A 25,987-nucleotide genomic window follows, 5' to 3' on the forward strand; every position below is an offset into this window, starting at 1 on the left:
AAGTGTAATTGTTAGAAAATGTATGAGATGAGTTCCATGTGGCTGCAGGAATTCTACTAAAGTACATTGCCAGGGGAGCTTATGATCTAGTTGCACAAGATCATAATACTAGCTGGAGATACTACCTTAATGTCGAAAGCTGTCTTGTATAAAGAATTGGCAAATCTTTTCAGAGGCTGAAAGAGGGTGAAACTGATTTTTCTCTCGGATCTTCCTTCAAAGCATTATCATGAATTTGAGTAAACCACAGAAGAAAGTCAGTATGTCCAAACAATCCAATATTCTTCCAAAGTCTTCACTGTGGTCCAATAAGCATACACTGCTTTTTTCCAGAAAGAGATGAGGAATGGCTGTTTCAGCAGCAAACACAGTTAGAGCAGCTGAACTTGTATTCCTCAACTCCTCAGAGTGAGCCAGAGGCATGCTGCTGCTGCCACCAAAGGTGATACTGGCTGGGGGCTCCTCACAACATCTTACCCCTGACAATCTCAGTAGCAGAAAAGGTAATTTAGCAGCTGTCACATCTGCCTCCCCAAACATAACATAGTAGCAGCCCAGTGCTCTAAAAAGACCAAAAATATATATTAAATGGCAATAATATGGGGCTGTGGTAACTTTTCCCAGTTCTCCTCACCTCTGCATATAAAACAAGCACATCTGACAGAACATGACCACTGTCCCACTCCTCCCTTGCAATTTAATTCCTGGTTTTAACTGTCCTTTTCCATCTTGTTTTCTTATTACATATCACAACAGCTGTCCCAGCAAATTCTCTATCTCTGTATCTCTGTAACAAGTAGAGAACAGCAAGTGCTAGTTTCATAGAAGCACAGAATGGTTGATGCTGGACAGGACCACCAGAGGTCACCAGGCCCAAGCCCCTGCTCAAGCAGGATCATCTATAGACAGTTGTCCAGGAACATGCTCGGATGGCCTTTGAGTATCTCCAAAGACAGAAACTCCACAGGCTCTCTGGGCAACCTGTGACAGTGCTCAGTTACCTGTACAGTAAAAGAAAAAAAAAAAAAAAGAAAAAAAACTGTTTTTAGAGGGAACATTCTGTGTTTCAGTTTGTGTATATCACTTCTCATCCTGTCACGGGACGCCACTGAAAAGAAACTGGGTCTACCCTCTTTACAGCCTCTCAATGTATTTACAAACACTGATGAGATTCCTCTCCCTCTACCCCCTGAATCCTTGTCTTCTCTGGGCTGAATAGTCCCAACTCTCCCAACCTTTTCTCATAGAAGAGATGCCCAAGTCCCTTCAGCATTTTTGTGGCACTGTGATGGATTCTGCCTAGTAGCTCCATATTTTTCTTGTAATACTGAGACCAGAACTGGACACAGTTCTCCAGGTATAGCCTCACCATGGCTGAGTAGAGGTGAAGGATCACCTACCCCAGCCTGCTAGCAACACTCTTCCTGATGCAGCTCACAACAACATTAACCTTCTTTGCTCCAACGGCACATTGCTGGCTGACATTCAGCTTGCGGTCCACCAGGATCTCCAAGTCCTTTTCTGCCAAACTGCTTTCCAGCCAAGCGCCCCCCAGCATATGGGTGCCAGGGAAGCTCATGGAGCAGATTATCTTGAGTGTCATCACGCGGCACTTGCAGGGCAACCAGGAGATCAGGCCCAGTCAGCATGGGTTTATGAAAGGTAGGTCCTGCTTGACGAACCTGATCTCCTTCTATGACCAAGTGACGCGCTTGGTGGATGAGGGGAAGGCTGTGGATGTGGTCTACCTTGACTTCAGTAAGGCTTTTGACACAGTTTCCCACAGCATTCTCCTCGAGAAACTGGCTGCTCGTGGCTTGGACTGGCGTACGCTTTGTTGGGTTAAAAACTGGCTGGATGGCCGGGCCCAAAGAGTTGTGGTGAATGGAGCCAAATCCAGTTGGAGGCCGGTTACTAGTGGGGTCCCCCAGGGCTCAGTGCTGGGGCCGGTCCTCTTTAATATCTTTATCGATGACCTGGATGAGGGGATCGAGTGCACCCTCAGTAAGTTTGCAGATGACACCAAGTTAGGTGCGTGTGTCGATCTGCTCGAGGGTAGGAAGGCTCTGCAGGAAGATCTGGATAGGCTGGACCGATGGGCTGAGGTCAACCACATGAAGTTCAACAAGGCCAAGTGCCGGGTCCTGCACCTGGGGCGCAACAACCCCAAGCAGCACTACAGGCTGGGAGATGAGTGGCTGGAAAGCTGCCTGGCCGAGAAGGACCTGGGAGTACTGGTTGATAGTCGGCTGAATATGAGCCAGCAGTGCGCTCAGGTGGCCGAGAAGGCCAACAGCATCCTGGCTTGCATAAGAAGCAGTGTGGCCAGCAGGTCTAAGGAGGTGATTGTCCCCCTGTACTCGGCTCTGGTGAGGCCGCACCTTGAGTACTGTGTTCAGTTTTGGGCCCCTCGCTACAAGAAGGACATGGAGGTGCTCGAGAGAGTCCAGAGAAGGGCAACGAAGCTGGTGAGGGGTCTGGAGAACAAGTCTTACGAGCAGCGGCTGAGGGAGCTGGGGTTGTTTAGCCTGGAAAAGAGGAGGCTCAGGGGAGATCTCATCGCTCTCTATAGGTACCTTAAAGGAGGCTGTAGAGAGGTGGGGGTTGGTCTATTCTCCCATGTGCCTGGTGACAGGACGAAGGGGAATGGGCTAAAGTTGCGCCAGGGGAGGTTTAGGTTGGATATTAGGAAGAACTTCTTTACCGAAAGGGTTGTTAGGCATTGGAATGGGCTGCCCAGGGAGGTGGTTGAGTCGCCATCCCTGGAGGTCTTTAAAAGACGTTTAGATGTAGCCCTTAGTGATATGGTTTAGTGGAGGACTTGTTAGTGTTAGGGCAGAGGTTGGACTAGATGATCTTGGAGGTCTCTTCCAACCTAGACGATTCTGTGATTCTGATATATTTGTGCCTGAGGCTCTTCCTCCTCATGTGCAGGACTCTGCTCTCCCTCTTGTTGAATTTCTTGATCTTCTTGCCAGTCCATTCCTCCAGCCTTTCAGGAGACCTCTGACATTTCAGTCACTCTTCCCAGTTTTGTGTTGTCTGCAATCTTGCTGAGGGTGCACCCTGCTCCATCATCCAGACTATTAAAACAGACGTTGAATAGGATTGGACACAGTACTGCCCCCTGGAGTACTCCACTGGTTACTGGCCTCCAGATAAGCCTTGTGCCACTGATCACTGCCCTCTGGGCCTGGCTGTTCAGCCAGTTTTCAACCCCCTCACTGTGTGCTCATCCATCCCATACCTTATCAGCTTCCCTGTGACGATCTCACGGGAGACAGCGTCAAAAACCTTACTGAAGTCCACGTAGACTATATCCATTGCTTTCCCCTTGTCTACCATGCCAGTCATTTCAACACAGAAGTTTATTAAGTTGGTCAAGCATCACTTCTTCTGGTGAATCCATGGTGACCACTCCTGATGACTCTTGTCCTTCATGCTTATGGAAATGTTTTCCAGAATTAGTTGTTCCACCACCTTCCCGGGGCTTGAGGTGAGGCTGACCAGCCTGTAGTTCCCTGGGTCCTGCTTTTTGTCCTTTCTGAAGGGCTTTTTCCTCAGAAATTTATAGAAACTGTGTCTTCCTGGTCAGCTAGAGATCGGAAAAACTTCTGAACAGATATTGTATTGACCTGATAACAAGGTCCATTGTCAGTCCCAGAAAAGGAGAGGTGATGAACCAGGTCTAGGGTCCATCCATGGAGTCCAGTCAGGAACAGCAGGGGATGAAGATGGAGGCAAGACTGTAACATGTGCCCAAGGTACTTCCTGAAGACTGGGCTGCAAACAGAACTCAAGGCAAGTTACCTACACTACCTACAAGGTAGGTCTAAAGTCCATGCAGAAAACAAGGCTGGAGGCATAACTTGAGACAAGTGTAATTACAATATGCTTCTGGCAGACTGAATGCCCAAGCCTACATTTAAAAGGAGCACCTGGAGCAAGGTGCAGAGTGTGTAGGTGGGGGCCCAAGGCTGTTCAGGGCAGTTAGGGCCCAGTGGTACACTCAGGGCCCTGACAGTGCAGTCTGTAGCTCAAGTTAAGCTACATCTGAAAATCTGAGACAAAGCCAGGCCATGCAAGTAGTGTCATAAAGAAGGATGAAGTTGTATAACACCATGACTTTAGCCACATTTTACTGATGAGCAAGAAGGAAGAAATTCACCTTGAAGAAGAAAAGCTTTCACTATTTCACATTCTGGAACTTCTCTTATGAATGTGATTGCTTGGAATGTGACATACAAGGGAAACAGCAAATTGCTGCCGAAATCTGGACAGATGATTTTTCTCAATATCAGCCAATCATGAAGATAAGGGTATTCATGTAACTTTGCTGGCAAACAAACTTAGTTGTAGCATAAGTGTTTAGTCAATATTCTAAACATTTGATAAACTGCAGAGGGCAGCACTTTGAATTCATGGCTTCCCCTAGTATCATGAATGGAAAAAAACTTCCTTTATTCTGGATGTTATAAATCAGAATTATCTAATCTGCAAGTTGGAGGAAACAAAAAAAAATGAAGTGATGCAGACTGGTAAGACAGAAGAACTGTCATGTGAAATTTAAAGGACACAAACATAATAAAGCAGCTGGTATTTAGTCTAGTCTACCATTTGGGGTTGTCATGGTTTTATTGTGTAAGGGAATGGAATTTTCCCTAATTAGGTTTCTATGCTCTTTCTATGCATTAATTTTAGAGCAGCGGGTTGCAGAAGTAAATCTGTCTCTCACTACCCTATGTCTTCATGAACATAGTTACTGAAAGCAGGCAGGACTGGTGGATAAGGAGACTTAGTCTATACTTGGACCCACCATTTTTTTTCATCAAAAGATGAACATTAAATGGTAGAGGCAACAGGAACAGATTCCTATGAATCAGTGCTACTCTTGACATCTGGGGGGGGGGGGGGGGGGGGGGGGTGGTTGATGTCTCAAATACATTCACCAGAGAGATAGGAGGAGATAAAACTGTAAAAGAGATAAAATGGTAAAGTTTCTATATTTTATGGGCAATTAGGAGTCTACAATGTTTCATCATAAAGAACACAAAATCTTTCAAAAACTGTAAGCATGCATCAAATGTTGTTGGTACCTCCTGATTATTAACTGTTAGTCTGACACTTTCTTGGGAACCCTGAAGCTGGTAACTAATATTCTTCTCAGTTAGATTCCCACTGAACCTCAATTTAATTTCTGTGCTCACTGCTTGCAACTTGGACCATAGATAATATTTTCACTTGTCCTCCAACTAGCCATTCTTTTTAGACAAGACAGACTTAAAATGCTCTTCACAATGTCTTCACAGTGTCTTGGAAGATGATCAAAGGTCATTATCTTACCCCAATGTATGCATTCACAAAGCCTGTTAATTCATTATTGTAACCTGAAAGAATAGTAGCCAGAGTTTTCTTCTTCCAAAAAGATCTAACCTCCTTAGTTCTTTATGCTGCTTTGTAGACTGTCTGAAGTTTTTCTTAGCTACATTTATAATGAAGAGAAGAATGCAGGAGAAGTATACAAATATTCAAAATCTTCAGATGAAACTTTAAAAATCCATGCATTTCAAAGTAAATGAAGCAGGAGTCTGAGTAAGTCCAAAAGTCACTAATAGGATCCAAGATTCCCTCATTTATTGGCAAGATGACCTGGCTGTGTGAGGTTGGCTGACAACATCAGAAGTTTAAATGTCTTTTCTTGTACCACCTTCAGAGGAACCCATAAGACTTCCTGGCACTCTCTGAAGTAGCCCTGGAATGCCTCCAAACCATCCATAGTGAAAGATGCAGATGGATTTACAGCTTTATCCACCAAGGATGATGAAAGTGGAAGGTGCAAAAACACTTTCACCAACTTCAAGAACAAGAGAAAACATACATAAATGAATTTTCACTGGGGAGAAAGGAAAAAAAAAAACAGAGTATGATAATACAGACTGAATGGAAAAAGTCTTGTGAAACTCAGAGGGAAAAAAAAAAAGGAAGAAAAAAAAAAAAGAAACACTGTTCAAAGCCTATAAAGCTGCAGGCCAGGATAAAGTGTCTGAATCTATACTCTAAGCAAGGACCAAAAAAGAACCTGAGCATTCTGATGTGATTCCTCAGTTAATAATGATAAAAACAATGCAAGTCAGAAGAATGAAAAAAAATGAATCATCATTAAAGAAATTGAACAAAAGAAACAACTAAGGAAGAAATTGTGCAGAATCTTTGAAAATGATTTCTCATGATTTCAACTGCAGCTTTCCAGAGCACCATGCTCTCAAGTTCTCCCAGTTCATCAGCATTTTTCACTTTATAGTGTCACTAAACATAGTATCAGTGGATAAAATTCATTAAGGGCAATAAGCAGGTTAAACAAAAGAAAAACACTTTTCACTGTGGATGCCTGAGGCAAATACTTAGAACAAAATAAACAGACAATAAAAGCTGAGATCTTGCAGTTAATGTTACTATCCACAACTCTGCAAACAGTACAAATCAGAAGGTTGACTTACCTTTGCTATATTTCAAAACACTGGAAAATGATTTCACTTAAAAAAATAAAATTAAAAAAAAAAAAAAACCTTATTCTGTCAACTTCCCCACCCCCACCCCAAAAAAAAAAAAAAAAAGTAGAAAAAGAGAGATCATTCCAGCGGACCATTCAAAATACAGTAATGGCAGATGCACCACCTTTACAAATCAGCAACTTCAAGAGATTAAAGGAACTGGCCCATCATAAGATTGTTTAGGAACTAATCTCTCCTCTAAGTACAAGGAATGAACTGGATTTGATTGGACAAGACCTATGAACAAAAAAACAAAAGTTTTCAATCTGTGTAACTGTATAGTACACCTAGCACTCTGGTGAAGACTTGTTCCAAGTTCAGATAGAGCTTTCCAAACTCAACCATTTCAAAATTATTTATGTAAAAAACACCTGGTGAACACATTAGGAAAAAGTGAACAGTTTTCTTCCTTACGAGAACTGAAGAGTAGATTTTAAAATACAGAAGATTTAACCTCTGGCCAGAGGAATGAGGGAAAATTTCATTTTTAAAAATTTGTGGTTTTTATTCACAAAAAAAAAGTTACAAATAGCAAAATGGCGATTTATTTGCTCTATTTTTTCCTCTACAATGGTTACTGTCATTGATTGCTGTATAGTGTGAAACAAGCATACATATTTACACAATACCTATTGCGCACCCTGAAAATATGGATAATTAAGGACTTGAATAAATTTTTTGAAGTTTGGCTAGCAGAACTCAGCAGACACTAGAATACACTGACTTTGCCAAATTAAATATGGAGCAAGAACATACATAAATTATTGCCCTCTTCCCAGGACATATTCATTTAATTGATTGCACAGATTTTACACTTTAACTATTTTACCATTCAGCTGCTCTACTTATATAAGTATTTAGAAATGAAGAGACAGATAAGTGATCTGTGAAAAACTCTCTACTTTTTCATTACTCTTCTAGCAACATGGTTTGAACAGCTTATTAGAAAAACATAAGAAGGTAACGGATTCCAACCTCAGCAGTCTCTAGTTTCATTACTTTCTGACATTCAGTACAGGTAATAACAGCAATGCTTTTGGCAAGAACATATGTGCCCCCTATAGGTTTAATGTATTCTTACCACAGAAATTTGGAAATAATTGAAACAACCATTATGTATTTCTAAACAGAAAAATCAGTATCAGAAAAAAAAAGAAAAAAAGTAAAAAAAATTCTTCAGTAAGTATGTTTACATATGCACAAGGCAAATATTAAATTATTCTTCAAGACTTAAGCATCTTTCCCATCCAAATCGTTTTTCTTTTAAATATAATTCCTGCACAAAAACCTGCACAAAAGAGATTGTCCCAAGTATTTCCTTTCCTGTGCAGTGTTCCCTCCCTGCCACTCTCTCCCTCTGTCCCATACATTTCCCAAGTACAACAGCGAAAAGTGCAGCATCTTGTTCTGAGTTTATCATAGAATATTATGCATATTTATAGAACTGTATAAATGATTTATAATAATGCTGTTACAATTGCATTTGTATTTTAAAAGCTGGATCATAAATTTTACCTCCTTTAGCAGTAATGACATGCTGTTTTGGAAATACCATCAGCATCAATATACTATTTTATATATACAATTAGATCTCTGTAAGGTGGGTAAGACATGGGTGATAAATCTTGACTATTTAATGGTTTTCACATAAGTAACTGCAACTGAGGAACCAAAGGGTAAAAATCTACTCAACATTATGTTTGGTCTGTTAAAATAAGTAAATTCCAGTTAGCCCAATATCCCTTAATAATAAGCATAATACTTTTTTAAAGGCCTGACTGCAGATCTGATTCCACACACTATTTTCTAATAGTATACCACAGGAAGTATGACAACTCTGAATAGAGACAAAGCATGCCTTTTTATTCCAGGGTACCTAATTCAGCCTTACCTGAGAGTTCGTAAATCCCAGAGCTTGATGCCATCACCTACAGCCGTGGTCACAAAAAGATTGTAAGCTTCAGGTTGCTGAGTGCTGAATGCTGACCCCTGAAATATTAAAATTATTTTCAAATAACTCTTCTTGTGACGTTAAATATTTAGTCCATTCAAGAATAAACAATATATAGTTTGTTAGACTGTGCGAGTAAAAGTTTTTCTGCACACATACAAAAGAGCACAGAGGACCACTGACATGTGGAGGATCCCTCTCAATGCTGTCACAGAAATGCAGCATTGCCTCACCTTCTCTCAGGGCTGTCCCAGGATAGCCACAAGCCCTTTGAGACAGGGGTGACACCCACTGAAATTAGTCAAAGGGAAAGGTATACTGTTAGAAACCTCTCTGGGTTACCAAACAGACTGACAGGGATAGATGCCTATGGGTACGGGGTTAACTGTGGTATTCAGGAGAATAACATTTTGTGATTGCACAAGACTTTATGGGCCTGTGTGTACTGGAGTGGTTGAGGGTCTGGGTACCAGCAACTGGTGGGGGACCACAGGTCAGGTGGCCTGTTGGTCTGAGTGCCAGCTACTAGAGAGACTGGAGTGAGGGAAATTAAATGCCAGCAGTAGAGTTGGACAACAGGTAATAGGAGCCTGAGGATCTGAGGTGTAAGCAACTGAAGCAAGAAACAGTACATAAGCCAGCACGTGATCCCTAGCAAACTTTAAGCTGGTCAGTGAGCAGGTGAAGTGGTTTGGTAGCCAAGTAAGTGTGTGTGTCTCAGAGAGTGAAGAACCTGGAAGAGCTGGCTACCAGAAGGCCCAGGCCAACTGCCAGAGAGACCATATCGTGAGGGGGTCGACTGAGGAACCCACCCACCTGTGGAGGGGGGTAGAGCTGAATGAGACAACTCGGAAGAGCAAAGATCCAGGACCAGCCATCAGAAGAACAGCATCTAAAGTCTAAATCTCATTCCTGGATTAATCCTAAGTGTGTGCAAGGGTGCTGGTCTACACCAGCAGCTGGGGTAGGGCTACAGGTCTCAGGAGTTTGCTTACCCAGGTGCCAGCAGCTGGAGACAGCAGAGATCCAGGGCCAGCTACTGGACAGGCTCTGCCTAAGCAAATCTTCCCACTAAAGGACTTTCATCCAAATCATCCAAAGAGGGATGATGAGGCTGCCAGTGATGCCCATGTTTGTATGAGTGCTGAGTGTTGTTGTCTGTGTTGACCTGTGTACATGTATATATGTGCCAACTGGGAACAGAAGTTCAGCCTCACTACTGGTTGGACCCAGGGGAAGGGACCTATGGCAGTCTCAACTCCATTGGGTTACTGCATTCATCTACTTCTAACAATATTTTATCAGAACTTCAGGAGCATTATTTGGCTTTGTAAAGATGGCAAGATTCAGTTTACACAAACTTCCTGGACCTATTCTATATTTTTTCTATTCTTCAGTTTTCAGTTGACCCTACAAAAAACTTCACTCCAAAAGCCTCTCCCTGTAATATGTACTAATTTAACTTCACTTCACTTTCTTTGCAGTAGAAAACAATTGTTATGACCCTCAGTTATTAAGAAGGTCTTCAGAAAAAGGTTGAGGTTGCCACCACAAAAATCCTTTAAAAGCAGTAAGACCTCAATACTTTCCCAGATCCTTAAAGGAAGTTTCAAATTGTACTTTCTATCTTCATTCAAGACCTTCTTATTACTAAGGGACAGCAAACCATACCAGGCATGAACATCGCCCAACAGCATGTCAAGAAAGTTTCATGTCATCAAAACAAACTAATTTTACACCTTCTCATAGACATGGGCAAAATATTGATCAATTATACAAATGTGAAATGGCCCATGGCCATTCATTAGCAAATCATATATTCCAATGATTAATTAGAGGACTGTAGCTTTCATAGAATGAATGATCAATTAAAATTTGTTCACATTAAAGCAGAAAATGAATATATAATACCAGCAGGGAATATTTTCAGCAAATTCTAGTTTAAAGTTACTTTTCTTGTTCCTCACATAGATGAAAATAACATTTAGAATCTGAAAAGAGGTAAAAATAGAAAACCTTAAGGAATCAACTATCTTTACAAAGTCTAACTACATTATACAGCCAAAGTAGTCCAACATTTAACTATAAGCCATGTTTATCCCTGGCATAAGTGGGCACACTTTCCACTGACTTCAGTAGTAATTGCACTCATTCATACCAGGACCAGTTTTGGCTTCATACCTTTAAATAATTAAATCTGGGCTATCTTTAAACCTCTGATTTTTTAACATCCACATTGGCAAACCTTGACCTTTTTACTGGCTACAAACTTCTTTCTCCAGGGAACTAAATATAAAGAGTTTGAACTCCTCCTTTCCTTTCCCCACCATTCACATTCTTGATTTGGCTGAATACATCACAGAAACCTCAAGGCCATTTCCCGCAATCAGTTCTCGACTGCCAGGAATCTTCTATTCCTTACGAAAACTGGCGTATGGGTGGAATGTGCTCCAGTACTTTGTCAAGAAATTTCCCCAAATGGCAAGACAAAGTGGGGCACTCAGAACTAAAAAGACTATAGGAGCTTTCACTTCCTAAACTAAGGATTACCACAGCCTGTTCTAACAGATGAAATAAACTACACTGTGCCACTGATTTTCTAACAAAGACAAAGCCTACACATTCTCACATTAGCTCTGTATATGTATTCTGTAAAAAGAACAATTACAAAAGAAAAAGACAATATTTTCCCAAAGGATGGTGTTCATTAAGTTACAGAGCACCCTTATTTTATGTGCTTTGGATATTATTCACTATCTCTTTCTTCAGTCAGCAGTCATCACAGAGTCTAATAAAAAACACTCCCTAGACAAGTGCATATTTACCTCCAGCAACACTCCTTTACTTTATGAAGCATGAACAGTAATACATGTGATCAAATATTAATATAAATCCTTTATTCCATCCTTGCCCTGACGTTTTGTCAGTAACACTTTTCCAATCTAAAGCCATACTTGTAGCTTCAAATTACAATTGCTACTGAATATTGCTGTAAAAAGTATACTAGTTGGGATAGCAAGCTGAATGTTATTTATCCCTTCATGTTTTTATAGTCTGTTAATTTATGAGAATCTATTCTAAAATACAAAGTAGTAGGATATGCTAACACACTCTGCAGTCCATATTTGTTGCTTCCCCTAAAAGGACACAGTTCAATAGAATCCCTATCTCATTCACTGATTACATATATATACCATGAATATCATCCAAACAGTCTGGCCGGCTTATGCTAAAGGCATCAATCAATAGTTGTCTCAGAAAGTACTCCACACCTTCCAGGCAAATGCATACCTTCAGACAGGTTTGTCACCACAGCTAGGAAAAAAGTAGCTGACTGTTCAAATACTATATAATTTCTGAGTTTCCTATTACATTTTACATCATACACATTTCCTAGTGAATAGACCAATGAATTTTGAAACAAAAGGTCCTGGAGAGAAAACCAAAAGCCTTGCTGTTTCTCTGAAAATGAATGTAACCTCTGTGCTTCCTGGTAGAACACAATACCCTCAAAATATTTGCAATTGGTGATAATGGACTCCTGTTCAAAAAGTATATTTTGCAGCAGTACAACTGTGTTGTTAACACTAAAGTTCTGAATCTGCATAGTCTGATCTCAAATTGACACCCATTTTTGTATCTCAGTGGTTTCCAAACTGAGAAACAGAAACACAACTTTGATATTTCAGTCAATTTATTTTACTACATGACTTAAACATTAGTATGCAAAGCAAAACATTCATGGCTCCAACAGGAACCATGCAAAGTCAAGTAATAATTTGGTAATCATCAGTAATCAATTTTCTTTAGGTGATCTTATGCATCAAAACAAAATTAAGTTGTAAATCACTATTTGAAAAACAAGAAGTTAAGGCAATGCAAATACATTATTATCAGCTTAGGACGTTCACCTTGTCAGGATTGGTATAAGACCTCTAATGACTATTTGTCAAAGTGTGGTGAAATTACTACAGCCAGAATAGCAACATTTGCTCATTGCTTCAAAGGGAGCTTAATGGCACCAGTAGGGTCTAGTAACAACCTGCACTAAAAAAAAGTGTCATAAGCAGTTTTGAGAGTAGGGTCAGGAAAACAGAACACCCCCGTCCTAGGTGGATGTTGTTTCCTCCGTGCTACACCACGATTTCTCTTGCTCCCTCTCTCTCTCTCTCTCTCTCTCTCTCTCTGAAGCCTGCCCTGTGTGCCATGACATAGGTTAAGGGAAGAGTGAAGGTTCACTTCAGTGATAATTGGATGATTTCCATCAGTATCCTCAGGCTGAGGAGAGCAGTGAACCTCCACCTGCCATTTCCTGAGGAAACGATCTGAAAACTAAGCTATTTCATGAATCTACAGCAATATCATCACCACATCTCCGAAGACTGTGTAATTAGCATAAACATCATTTCATTAGGAAATTGAGTAGCTGTACAGTCTTGCTGATTTCTACCCAGAAATTTTTAACCTGCTCCACTGTTTAAATCCAATCTGACAGAGAAATAAAAGTCTAGTGATAAATATATTTCCACAAGATGTGTAAATGAGTAATTAGCATACAAAAATTCAAACCAGAACAGCCATTAAGTGACTTTGTTTTGAAAACCATTAGCCAGCCAACACGAGTCATTCAGAACAGGCATGCATGCAAATATTGTGTCTCTCTCAGTCAGCTAGTAATAAGGACGTGACAAGATGATAACGTTGCAATCGTGGAATAGTGTTAAGTGAACACAGAACAAAAGTGCAAGTGGTGCAAAAGAAGGTCATAAAGAATGTAATACTCAAATTGGAGTTCTGGTGGGTTTGGAAGGTGATATTTATGACACAGGCTTAAAATCCTTTAGAAAGGATACTCAATTCATTTCATTACTGCTAGAAGAACCTGCATACAAAGACAGATGAGCTTTCTATCATCAACATATGGCATGTCCTTGAACAATTGAGGACAATTTGGTGCCAAGAGTCTTTGTTAAGGAAACAAGAATACGATGAGATTTTTAATAAGCATTAATATGCTCAATTAAATCAAGATCATAGAACTTCAAAGCAAGCAGTACAACGCCTAAAGTTCTGCAAGTAATTTAATTGTGTAAACTTGAATCATACCTCAAGCTGCAAGAGCTAGACATGTCTTTTGTGGTTTCCTCTCCCAGACTTCAGTACCTAAGTTGCACTATTTTGGATCTAGTCCTAAGGGTTCTGTATATAATCAAATCCTAAATAACTCTACTAATCTAAACTTGGTGACAACTGGGAAGTGGTTTGGCACAAGCAGTACAAATATAAACAAAAACCTGCTAGTAAGCATGCTATGCAGAAAAACTTCTTCCTTACGTGAGTTTTAGTCTTATGATTTTGTACAGTTTACAGCTTTCTCTTCTAGTGTTTTTCTTCAACCAATATTTTAAATTTGGCACAGCCTCACAAGTATAGCTCTAAAATGACCTTTTTGTAAGCTTTGGAATACCCATGTTCCATTCAAGAGATGCTTGATACATTCTTGCCCTGGTTTCCTTTGTGTAATGTTGATGAAATTACACAAATTCACAACAAAAATACTGTTCTGTAGAATATAAGGAAAGACCTGAAGAAAACACTTCTATTCAATGGATAGAATTCTATTCTATATGACAGATGGATAGGTATAGTGAGAATAAGTTTATGTATGTGTGGGCATATATACACATACACAATATGTGTATATATATATACACACACACACACACAACACATTACTTTCAACCACTGTTGCAATTTAAGGTTTTCAAATTAAACAAACAGCATGGTATTAAGACATGCAGCTATTCCTACAGTTAAAGAAAGATAAAGGAAAAAATAAGTACAGCAGTATACACAATGCTAGCGTACAAATACATTTTCACTGCATTCATTATTCTTCATCTCACTATAAACATGTAGCAACTCAGGGTAGCTTCTTACCCAGCTTCTTACCAACACAGTTGTTTCTAAAGATTTACCAGCCAAGATTTCTTTCTTACACCTCTCTCTGCTCTGGCACTCAATAATAACTATTTGTTCCCCAGCATCCATGTAATTTTTATAATTTTCTTCAGCATTATACTATTGAATTTTTCATTTCTGAAGTAATCCTCTACATTAAAAGCAGAGTTTAAACTGACAAGACTTCATAACTGCTACTGCATTTAAAGATGTTTATTTTTCATACTGAAGGAGAAATCCCAACCTTCTGGGAGTGAGCTTTAGTGATACTGCTCTCTTCAATTCCTCCTCATGGCCATTACCTCCCCAAGGCTACTTTCTTCCAGTCCTTGCATCTGTCACATCTGGACCCTTGCAAGACTCTGAGGTTGAAGGACTTGAGAAGGAAAGACATAATCAGGGCAGGAGGAGCTCTGGAAAGAACAATAAACTACATGGTTGTGGATGACCAGAACAGAAAAGAAAAAAAGAAAAAACAGGTTTACACTAGGAAGAGGGAATTATGTACATGAGAAAGAGGAAAAAGGAAAGAGGCTGTAGGAGCTGGAAATGTGAAGACGTAGCTACATAAGTGGAGCTCCTGGAATGATATAGAGAGATACAGCATAGCTTCTACAGGTGAAATAGGCTTGGAGATGTAAGCTGGCCAAGTGACATACGATGAGAGGAGCAGGCTTCAGACCTAAGTTATTCCAGACCTGGGGCAAACTGTCAGGAAGCTTGAGCCAGCACAACCATCATAGCGGTTGTCAGTGTGAAATGGAGAACAATAACAAAAGACTAGTTGGAAGTCCTATCTTGTTGCTGCTACTGCTTTCATCTCCAGGAACGATGAGCCAGTAGGAACGGGCAGAACCACCACCACACACACACCTCACCTAAAAAGAGAAAGGACAACTGCAGCAATTTCCTAGACTAAATAGGAAACGTTCCATGTATTTATTCTCTCTCTCTCTCTCCACACTGTATTAGCATGTACTCCAGGTTGATGTGCAATATTACACAGAATGTTAGCAAGAACAGAGATTACTTTGCACAGTTCATGTTTCAGATAAGTGGTAAGTTTTCATCAGCTGTAATAAAATTGGCAGCCTCTATCTCATGCAAGGGTATGGTCTGATTTTACAATAATTATAGTCAGGATGATTCAATACATTCCTAAAGCTAAAGACAAAGCTACCTAAAGCCGTAGCTAGGCTACAGCTTTCTTTATCTATGCTGTGGCAAGTAATGATTCAGTAGGGTAGTACGTCATCTTCAGGATATCATTAATAAAGCAAGACCTTACTGTACTAATAACTGCCTCTGCAACACAGGATGTGCTACACACAATTAAACTTAAAATAATTTCCTAATTCTTGAGGGAAAGATGACTTTTACATTAACTTTGTTTGGTAGGCCAGACAGGGATATTTTCCAAATTAGACAGAAGAGTAAGGCCATAGATTCTTAGATTTAGTTGACATTTAAATAGTTCAATGTTGTTTTGAACATTTGCCTATAACACATTCTAAATTTCTGTTGTGTCACGCACATAATCCAGGAGTATTTTTACAGAAATACTGATTCAGCAGCAGGTTATATGCATGTACAAGTAACATGAAAATTTTATTTAATTTTCATTCCCACTTATCTTCTAAATATATTTCCATATTCAGAGTAATAAAATTCTAAAGGGAAACAAGATTACAAGATTCACAGACATTGGTTAAAATGGGTTCCATCAAGTAAAAATTAGCACTCCATCATCTTCTAAGAGATATACTTTATAACCATCAGCGCAGCCGAATATTTTATGTTTATATATAATTATATATATATATATATATATATAAATCACACAGATATATAGATATTTGTAATTTTCTCCTAAATTGTTCAGGAAGAAGACTCTGCATGTTGTTCTACCATACATCAAACAATATCTACAGTGAAAAACATATTCCAAGGGATAAAATAAGCTTAATCAAGTACCCTGAAGGCTGAGATAAATCTCATGCCTTGTCATTTCTTGCAAATAATCTCCAGAAATGACAAAAAGAACTACTTAAAGTAATTACGCTGCAAGTTATATGTACTTGTTTACAGCTGCTGCTGTTCAAAACCAGCAATAACTGAATCTCATGCTGGTCATGTATGTTGCTAGAATCCCCCATATATGCAACAGATAACTTGCAGACAGGTTTCTCCCACATTTAATTGAATCAGATCTTCATTAGTATTTTATAAAGACCTTCTAAATATATTTTATCTTTATTATTATTATTTATTAAAAACAAACTCCTGATCTCCCCCACTTAATGCTGTTCAGGTTGCATCCAAAAGCAATGTTGGAACATGGGAACTCATTTGTTTTTGCATGAAGTCAAAACAGAAAACGCACTTCAAGAATATACATAATGCATTGCAATCAATAGTGAGCATGAAACCTACAGGAAAGCCTCCATAAATTTTATGGTGTGGGCATTGGTTCCTTAAAACCAACTATTTCATTCCACAGATTTGCTTCTACTTCACCACCCCTCCCCAGTAGCTAAGGTAGTCACATCCTTAGACTCCAATGTATTTTGCACTTTAAACAGGATATAGAATTACAAAAATATGCAGAATTCTATGTGTATGCTATAAAGTATTTCAGCATATTCTCTTAATGCAAATGTTCCAAGTTATATTTACTCTAACAGTTTAAATTATACTAATGTAACAAAAGAGCTGATGATATAATTTTCCTACAGACCTATCTAAAGTATTAATTTTATATAACTGAAAAAATAATTGAGAACCTTGATCTATAATTTTCCCTCAAATGGTCAATTTTCTTTGCTATACCACATGTCTCTAGGTTTTCTCTCAAGCGAATACTTGTCCACAGCCTTAAAGTTTTTCTTGATTAAATAACCTGAAGCCACTCAGCTGACCAAGCAAAAAGAAAAGCCAAAACTTAAAGCCTGTATGTGTAACAAATAGTACTGAAATAGTTAGCACAATTTTAAGTGTTTTACCAGATCACATCTCTCAGGAAAACCCACAAAGTTATAAAAAGTAGTAATAAGGAACTGTTTTAAACCCACAGAAGCAAGGGCTTTCCAAATAGGAATGAAGAGCCATACTCAACCAAACCTAACACAGTAGGCATTCCAGCAGGAATGTACAGGAATATAAGATTTCCAAACATTCCCAAAGATGAGTGTTTTAAAGCCATCCACTCCGTTGTAATACTGAGCAATTTTTCTTTCAATTTCTGAATGAAACAGATGACTTTGGATTCAACTTTATAGAATGGTTACATAAGACGTATAAGATGACAAACCTAAATTCTCCCATGAGATTCAACAAATTAGCAAGAGGAACCTATCATTCATTTACATAGAGACTAAGTTGTACATTCTGTCCATTTTGTAATTTTGTTTCAAGTACTAAAAGCATAAACAAGAAAACTCTGATTGAGGAATGGCAAATCCAAGCCAATATCTGAAAAATATGGTTCTCTTCAGTTCCCAGCACCTTGTACTGGTTTACCTTCTGATGGCATTTCCTAAGGGCTATGAATTCATGATTTCTCCCTTATGATTTTTACCTGTAAATCTTCAGGATGCAACAGTGTATTTCCATCATGCCATACCTGGGCATGATATATTAACTCAACATCAAAGTGACTGAAAACCAGGCTGAAAGGAGAGAAACTGTTCAAGATCATCTACTCTTCAAGTACGTAAGCCCACACTAGAAATTATTATAGCATTATGATATTGCTATTTGCTCACAAGACTTGATTTCAATCTCTTGCTAAACCTACAGGACTGACTTTTATTTCAAGTGTTAGATTCAAGTAACATGGAAAGAAACTATGGCACAGTTTATGGACCCTTTTTCAAGGGACATAAATGTTCAAGTATACAACTAAAATCAAAACTTTTATTCAAAATGTAAAAAATTGCCCAGGTTTCCATCACAGTAGAAGAAATTTCACATAATATATCAACACGTGCAGATTGTTTTCTTTCTAAAAGCCCTGTTCTAAATAAAAAATAGATAGATAGATAGATAGATAGATAGATAAATAAACATTGCTTGGCTTAAGGCTGTTTTATGGCTACTTTACACAACAAACTCTGAAATGGAAGAAAATAATTTTCATGGCAGAAAAAGCAAGATTGACAGCTTCCTTATATGAACAATAAACTTAGTTAGATAATAGAGTGATTAAAATCCATACTCCTATCACGTCCAATTTATTCCTTTCTCACATAATCTTTTGGGTCAAGAAACTGCACAAGGCCCTTTATCTCACCTTCTTGTTCAGTTTGCACATCCAAGAAGCTTATAGCTACCTCTACTTGTAAGAAACCGTGTTTATACACAGTGCAGTTATAAGCACTGCAGGAGAACAACTTTGGGCAATAGGAATTTACTCTGAAAATAGCCTTTTGCTGTTATAAAAAAGTTTGGTTGTTGAGGTGTTTTTTGATTGATTTGTTTTTGTTGCTGTAGCTTTTTGGTTTTTTTTTGTTGTTGTTGTTGTTTGATTGGTTGTTTTTTTTTCTTTTAATTGTAATAACAATGATGATATCAGTAAATACACAAATGATCAACCTCTTGTTCCCATGTCAGGAGCAGAATATTGGAGGAATATGTAGCCACTATTGTAAGAAATACACTCAGAACACTATATGACAATTTTGGCCCTTTGTAAAAAGAACACAATAGGAGACTAGAATAGGTTATAAGACTCATTAGAATTTTACAACTCCCTTTATTTCCCCATGCAAGAACTGAGTGTTAAATTGGTTTCCTCTTTGTCATGAAATATTTTGAGATATCAAAATCCAGTATGAATGTTAAATAACATCTACATTAACACTTCAACAAATCAGTGTGGAAAAGCCTTCTATTTTCTAAACAGCATGTTAAAACTGCAGGTCAAAAATATGGGAAGCATTAACAGCTATAAAAATGACTAGCAGATTACAAACATTTTAAATATTTACAATTAATGGTTCCTACTGAACTGCAGTATTACAGTCTGGCCCAAGTAAGGCAAAGGGTAAGTAGGATACACTGCCCTGCTAGCAGGATTGTTCAGTCATTCCTACTGCTGCCTGCTTTCCACAAGAGAATGAATGAGATCTTGTCTGCAGACATGCCTTTATCACACAGAATTAGGTCCTTGTAGTACTATCAATATGCAGTAATATATAAACCTTGTTTTGGCAGATCTGATGGACTGATCTAGTATGAACTTCTGGAATCACTGCTTTGCTTCGGCCTTCATTGAGGTCAAAAACTTCCAATGCTCGGTTGCTGCCAGCTGTAAGCACAATATCTGCAAAGTTTTGTGTGTTAAAGTTAAACTGATCTTAAGGAATAAAAGCATATAGAGAGAGACCAAATATATATATATATATATATAAACAGATAAATGTTCTGTTTTATTTAGTGCTCTACATGCAAAAATCAAAAATCTTTGTCCTAAAAAAAATTAAGTCAAAGGCTTAACTTCAATATCACAAAAAATGTGGTATTTCTACACTAATAGAAAAAGAGTAGTAAAAAAAAATCAAATGCTGATTACTCTAACTTAAATTCTTTCCACATCATTAAATCCAAAGGTTTGTTTTTTTGTTTTTTTTTTTTTAATGAAAATAATAATTTGTTAAAAAGGATACAAGAGTAGAAATCATTTACTGCTGAAAGGCTGGTAATCTCCATTGTTGAAGCCATGGGAAATTTCTGGATCAATTTTTAAAAAATTCTCTGTTTGTATCTGAAAAAAACATCAAATGAATGCTAGTGTTAATGAAATAAGTTATGATATGTGGCCACCAGTAAAATCCCATTGGAATCACAAAACAAACCAAAATGCTTAATTTTATTATTAAAATTAAAGCCACAGATCTTTTTACTTGTTGCTGAATTCTATTAAATTCGGTAACAAAACTTTTTCAGATGAAAAGAAACATGACATCCGTACATGTAAGACAGATCTTCGATCAATATGAAACGCCAGGCAGTGTCAACACATCACAAGAAATCAAATTTTCCATATTGTATTCTAAATGCAGACACTTCTATGCATTAAAATAATTCTAATGAAACTGTAAGTACTATACTTCCATTTTAGTGTATCTATCTAATATAAATGTCCATGGGTAGCACACTTACAGGAATAATTACTGTTTCTTTCCACCAGCACAAAGTTTGGAAAACTACGATCATTTGGCAAAAGCAATATGTTTACTAGCAGGATCCAGTCATTAAAAAAAAGATTAATACTTTTGCCGTTCTCAAATGACAGTCTGCTGAGCTTTTCCAGGTAGACATCAGAGCTACTGCAGCAACAATGGTAAGGCATAAGCTAAACCACAGTGGTCTACAACTTAATCCAAGATTTTTTTTTTTGTGGTTTACAGAGGCATTTTATCCAATTAAGCTACAAAAATAAGCTGCTCTAGACCTAGGGACAACTGATTTATCGCCATTTTGGAGTAAAGATAACCAAGCTAACTTTAGACACCTGACTGACATAAGAGGAACAGTCTAATGAAGGCAGTATGAAGCTTCCTCTGGGTTAATTTACCATCCTGGAAGAAACTTACTGAAACAGTTAAATTACTCCTAAACGCAAGATCAATTGTTTTGAGTTAGCTGAAGCATCTCTCTTTTACAGTGCAGTCTACTAAATAGATAGCCCACGTCATTGGGTGTTTCCCAGATACCATTTCATCTAGAAAGTAAATCTTCAACCAATTCAGTAAATACATGGAAATACAAGTTAGGTCAAAAATGAACAAAAGTAACATGAGTAACATGGGAAAAAAATAGAACAAGAGCACCCATTAGCAGAAAAAAAAAAAAATATATATATATATATTATATTTAAGATCTTATATTTTTTCGATGCAATTCATTTGACACATTTAGCATACACACTCAATTCAAAGTGCAAGTCAACTGAAATTAAGCCAGACATTGTGGACACACTGAGTTGGACACTGTACATTAGTTCTTGTCTCTTAGAGGTTAAAAGCACCTCCATAAGCTAAGAATTAAGATCCAACACAGAAGGTAAGTAATCAGCTTGTGGAAGAAAGGTATTACATAATTCAGACAATACAAAAGCTTAAATGCAACTTGTAATATGTAAGAATAGAATTTGAGAATAAAAATGTATGTGCATTTTTGCTTAAGTTTCAACAATCTATGTTTCCAGTTAAAATAACTGCCTGTGTTATACAAAAGATTGCAATGTATCTTACAACGGGCTTGTTGAGAAATTTTTCAGAGGAATTAACCCAGTAAAGGTCAGAAGGTATTGCAATACTTAACAAGATAAAGTTGTGTGGAGTACACAAAAGAAAAGCTTTTTAGACTGTTGAAAGATATTACAGCTTATCAGTAAGAAGATGCATTTCATAAAGTAACTGTGCTTTTAGCTGCAGAGAATCATCAGGACGTGATTTCTGTGCATATAACGAGCCTTATAGTATAGGTAGAAAGAAAATATAATAAAAAAGTAAGAAATCTTTATAATGAACAATTATTTTTATTTTCATTTTTTACCCACCAAAAGTGAATAATGAAAATAAAATTCATACAAGGTTAAGAATTCCACTTCATGTCTGGAGAGTTTTCATAGATAAATTTGATGGCCCATCATTAGCAAAGCTAATTTCCTTGTTGCTAGACTTCCAATAGGATTGCACTGTCAAAGCCAATTGTGAAGTTGTTTTTAGATACTAGAAAACACTAAGAAAAGCCTTATAAAATACTGCACAAATGAAGACCAAGAGTGCGGAGTGTGTATAGGCAAAATTCCAGATCACATGACTACTGAAAAAGTTATTGTAACATAAACAGGCCCTAAAATTGTCTAAATTACACCACAATCTCAAGCCAACAGAAAGCTTATGATGAGGGCCAAAAATGGCTGCAAAGTATCTTCTCACTATGTTTTTTTCCAAGTCTCCAATTCTATTGAAAGCACATAATCTCACCTGACAATCTTATATACTAGATATCCAAATAAAATAACAGTTTTGAAACAATCAAAATTACAATTCTGTTCCACTTTAATGCCTTCAATTATTACAACCTGGTAACAGCTTTAGTGATTAATTTCTAAGTTCATGTCCTCCATACTATGGGTATGTATTCATTTTTGGGGAATACATTTACTGTATGGTAATTTTCAGGAGAATGGTATATCTTCAGAAACAAAATATAAATCTGGATTCTAAGATACAAAAAATGCAATGCTCCTGCGATGACTGCAGAGACAGGTGTCTGCTTTCCAGCAGGCTGTAAGTCTTTTGCTGAAGGCGTTTTTCAGGAGACCCAGATAAAGTAACATTTTCATGACACACAAAAACTTGCCAAGTATGTTAATATATGCTAAAAATGCAAGATGAATAAGCAACTAAGTTTAATAATAAATAAATTAGTTAATAATAATAAAAAAAAAAGCTTAATGAAGATCCAATATTTAAAGTTTTAAGGAAAACATCTGCACAAAGTCAAAACTAAGGACCAGACCACAGATACCATGAGATTAAAAGGTGTAAATCTATTAAAAACATTTTATCATGCGTTTAAAAAATAATCTTTGCACACCAGTTCAATTCTACATTTCCATACACAGAATTGAGTTCCATTAAAAAAAAAAAAAAGATCAGTTACGTGAAAAGGAAAAGAAATACTCCATCTTCTGGAATGATTAGAATTCATCCTAACTGAAAAATAGTTTCATACTACAGAAGAGGATAGATGTTATTCACTGACTGCTTATAATGAATCTTATATCTAAGAAAGGATATAAACAGGAAAATTTAAAGCATTTATAGATTGTTGTTTTGAGAATGTTGTGAGAAGTCATCTTATGATGTGTACGTCTTGTCTGGTTCCCTCCTTTTCTGACAAGATCAAAGAGTGTTTAAGCTCTTTGAACTAATGGCTAAAGCTCAAAGGAACCAAGCTTAGAACATTCATATTATCATACTGCTGAATTTGGTCTACACTGTCCATTTTATTAAGAAGTCTAAAGTGGTTTAAAGTTGTTTGCATGAATATAGTGATCTTGTTAATTATTAATTTAACAGAAGTACCTGAAATTAACACTCTTCCAATTATCAATAGCATGCTAAATTTTAAATCCACTTACCATGGCCTTTTCTTCACCCATCTATAAAAAGTGCTAGCTAGTAGCTTCACATTTCATCATAGTAGACATTATACAATGGCTTTAAAATGCAATGTTTCGTTTACTGGAATGCAGTTTCCTTCATTTTAACTTAATTTTAAATTGCTTATTCTTATCTTTAAAGTAGCACATGAAACTAACTATAAAAACAAGATGATAACCTCACAGATGTTTTGTTCTGCTCAAATTCTTGTGCAAATTAAAGGTAATTAAGAACTTCAAAAAAATTAAACAGAATAATTTACCCTTCTTTATATCAGCATACACAACTGCTGATGACAGTGGAAATTCAACAGTAATTTTGGAGAACATAAATAAACTTGTTTAGATGGTGAATAATTTTGAGATTAATCATAGTTGTAGAAGTAAAGATATCTGTATTCTATTCCCAGAGCTGCAGTAAATATCCTGTATGACATTTATAAAGAACTTTTTTTTTTATTTCCACTTCTTAATTCCAGTTTTAAAACTGAACCAATATTTAACCTTTTAACTAAGTTGTTGTGGTGCTTAGCTAATTAATACTTATGGGCAGTTCTTTGAAAGCTCTGCACAGAGAAACACTGATTTATCATTGTATTGTCTTCATATCTGAAATACAGTAACAGTTAATTGGTTAGCCAGATGGCATTGCCATGCTCTCCTAATTAAAGGTATAAAGCACGCTTTGGGAGTTAGATCTAGCTTTTCCTTGATTCAGCTCCATTCAAGCATTCTTCCAAACTTGACTCAGAAGGCAGAATTAAAAAGTTGTGAGAAACAAAAGGAATGACACAGCATTTCATAAATGAAATGCTGGGAAACGAACTGGAGGGAAGCCACAAGAAAGTGTCAAAGCAAATCAACCTTCAGTACTTTTTTTTTTTTTTTTTTAATAGATACATATAATCAGGCCTCAGACTAGTTTGTGGATTTGTTGTAATGTCTACAGTTATGTTTGCTCTTTTGGCATTACTAATATCCCAGTGAGTCTAATTGCATATTTTTGAGTTAGTGTTAATCCATCAAGGAATACTGAGAGCACGGCAATAACAAAAGTGTTGGTATAAGCACAATCCTACACACATTAACAGCTTTATATCAGGATATTACACACTTCTAACAAAGTAATTTGAGAAACACAGAGGAAGATCAGTGCCCAAGTCCTTGCAAAACTGCATGGATGGGTGCTACGTCTACACCACATTCTCCTTCTAGCATCTGAACTAGCTAGCTTAAAGGTAGTTCAGATCAGTCTTTTGCATCTAAAACCATACAAGTAAAAGCCACAGCAACTCCCTCCATTAAGGATTTTGACAAGAAACAGGAGTTAAAGGATAACAAATGCCAGTGGATTAACAGTAAAACCAGGCAGGTCACTGAAAATCACAATTAATCAACTATTTGGAACCATTTACAAACCAAAATCAGATTCAATACTATTCAATATCACAAATGGACACTATTCACAGTATCAACTAATAGAATTAAGATTACAACTCCACAGTCTATTTGCCGTTCTACTGAAGATCTACAGTGGTAATATAAAACAAAGCAAAATATCTCTTCAAGGTTTTTTAAACACTATTGTGTCTAAACAGATACATTTATACATGTGTATACACAATACTGCTGAAAGCCAGCAAGAGCAAAAGAAGAGCTGAGAGATAAAAGGATAATAAAACACTTCAGCTACAATTATGAACTAAAAGATCAGAAAAAGTATATCAGATTTAATACAAAAACTTGATTCCAGGTCAGAAAGAAGAAGCCACTTAATGATCAATAGAACAGTGTTAGTAAAAAGTACATGAAGAATGCTTAACCATGAAGAAACAAAGAGAAAAATAAGTTAATAGGAGAAGTAATTAGATACAACATAAAAGGTAGAAAGCCAGTGAAAATGATGAAAGCAATCCACTCCATTTGACACAGAAGGTAGGAGACAGTCAGAGCATATTGGAGTCTCTGAAAGAAAATGTATTTAGAAATACTCCCATAAGAGTAGGAACTGCAATAGCCATTCAAAGGTAACTTAATATATTAATGCACAGTAAAATGTAAACAGACAGAAGGTAAAGTTCAGAAGGTCACAAACTGTTAAAAGTAATAGAAATATTATTTGCACCAGACAAGGTATGCACTATAAAAATTGACATTTCCCTTTTTTTATTATGCAAGAATAAAGACCTTTTACTATTGGCTTTTACTATTTAATTCTTTCTTCTGTAATATTTTTCCTAAGATAGCCTCTTCCCTCTACCCAACTATCCCCCCCCTCCCCTCCCCCCCCCCAAAAAAAACACCCTCAGATCAAACAGCATTTCATGTATTTTCAATGCTCTGTTA

The 25,987-nt window shown here is 37.2% G+C and overlaps 1 protein-coding gene across 1 annotated transcript in view; it reads right to left on the reverse strand.

Moving 5' to 3' along the window:
• The window catches only part of WDR27 (WD repeat domain 27), a 130,362-nt gene that overhangs the window by 73,651 nt on the left and 30,724 nt on the right, over positions 1 to 25,987 (reverse strand). Inside the window, 3 exon segments of the mRNA XM_040552584.1 lie at positions 8,443 to 8,540; positions 19,665 to 19,786; positions 20,130 to 20,227. Coding sequence (XP_040408518.1) covers positions 8,443 to 8,540; positions 19,665 to 19,786; positions 20,130 to 20,227 — 318 coding nt within the window.

The sequence above is a fragment of the Cygnus olor genome, chromosome 3, assembly GCF_009769625.2.
Source record: "Cygnus olor isolate bCygOlo1 chromosome 3, bCygOlo1.pri.v2, whole genome shotgun sequence".
Classification (NCBI taxonomy): Eukaryota; Metazoa; Chordata; class Aves; order Anseriformes; family Anatidae; genus Cygnus; species Cygnus olor.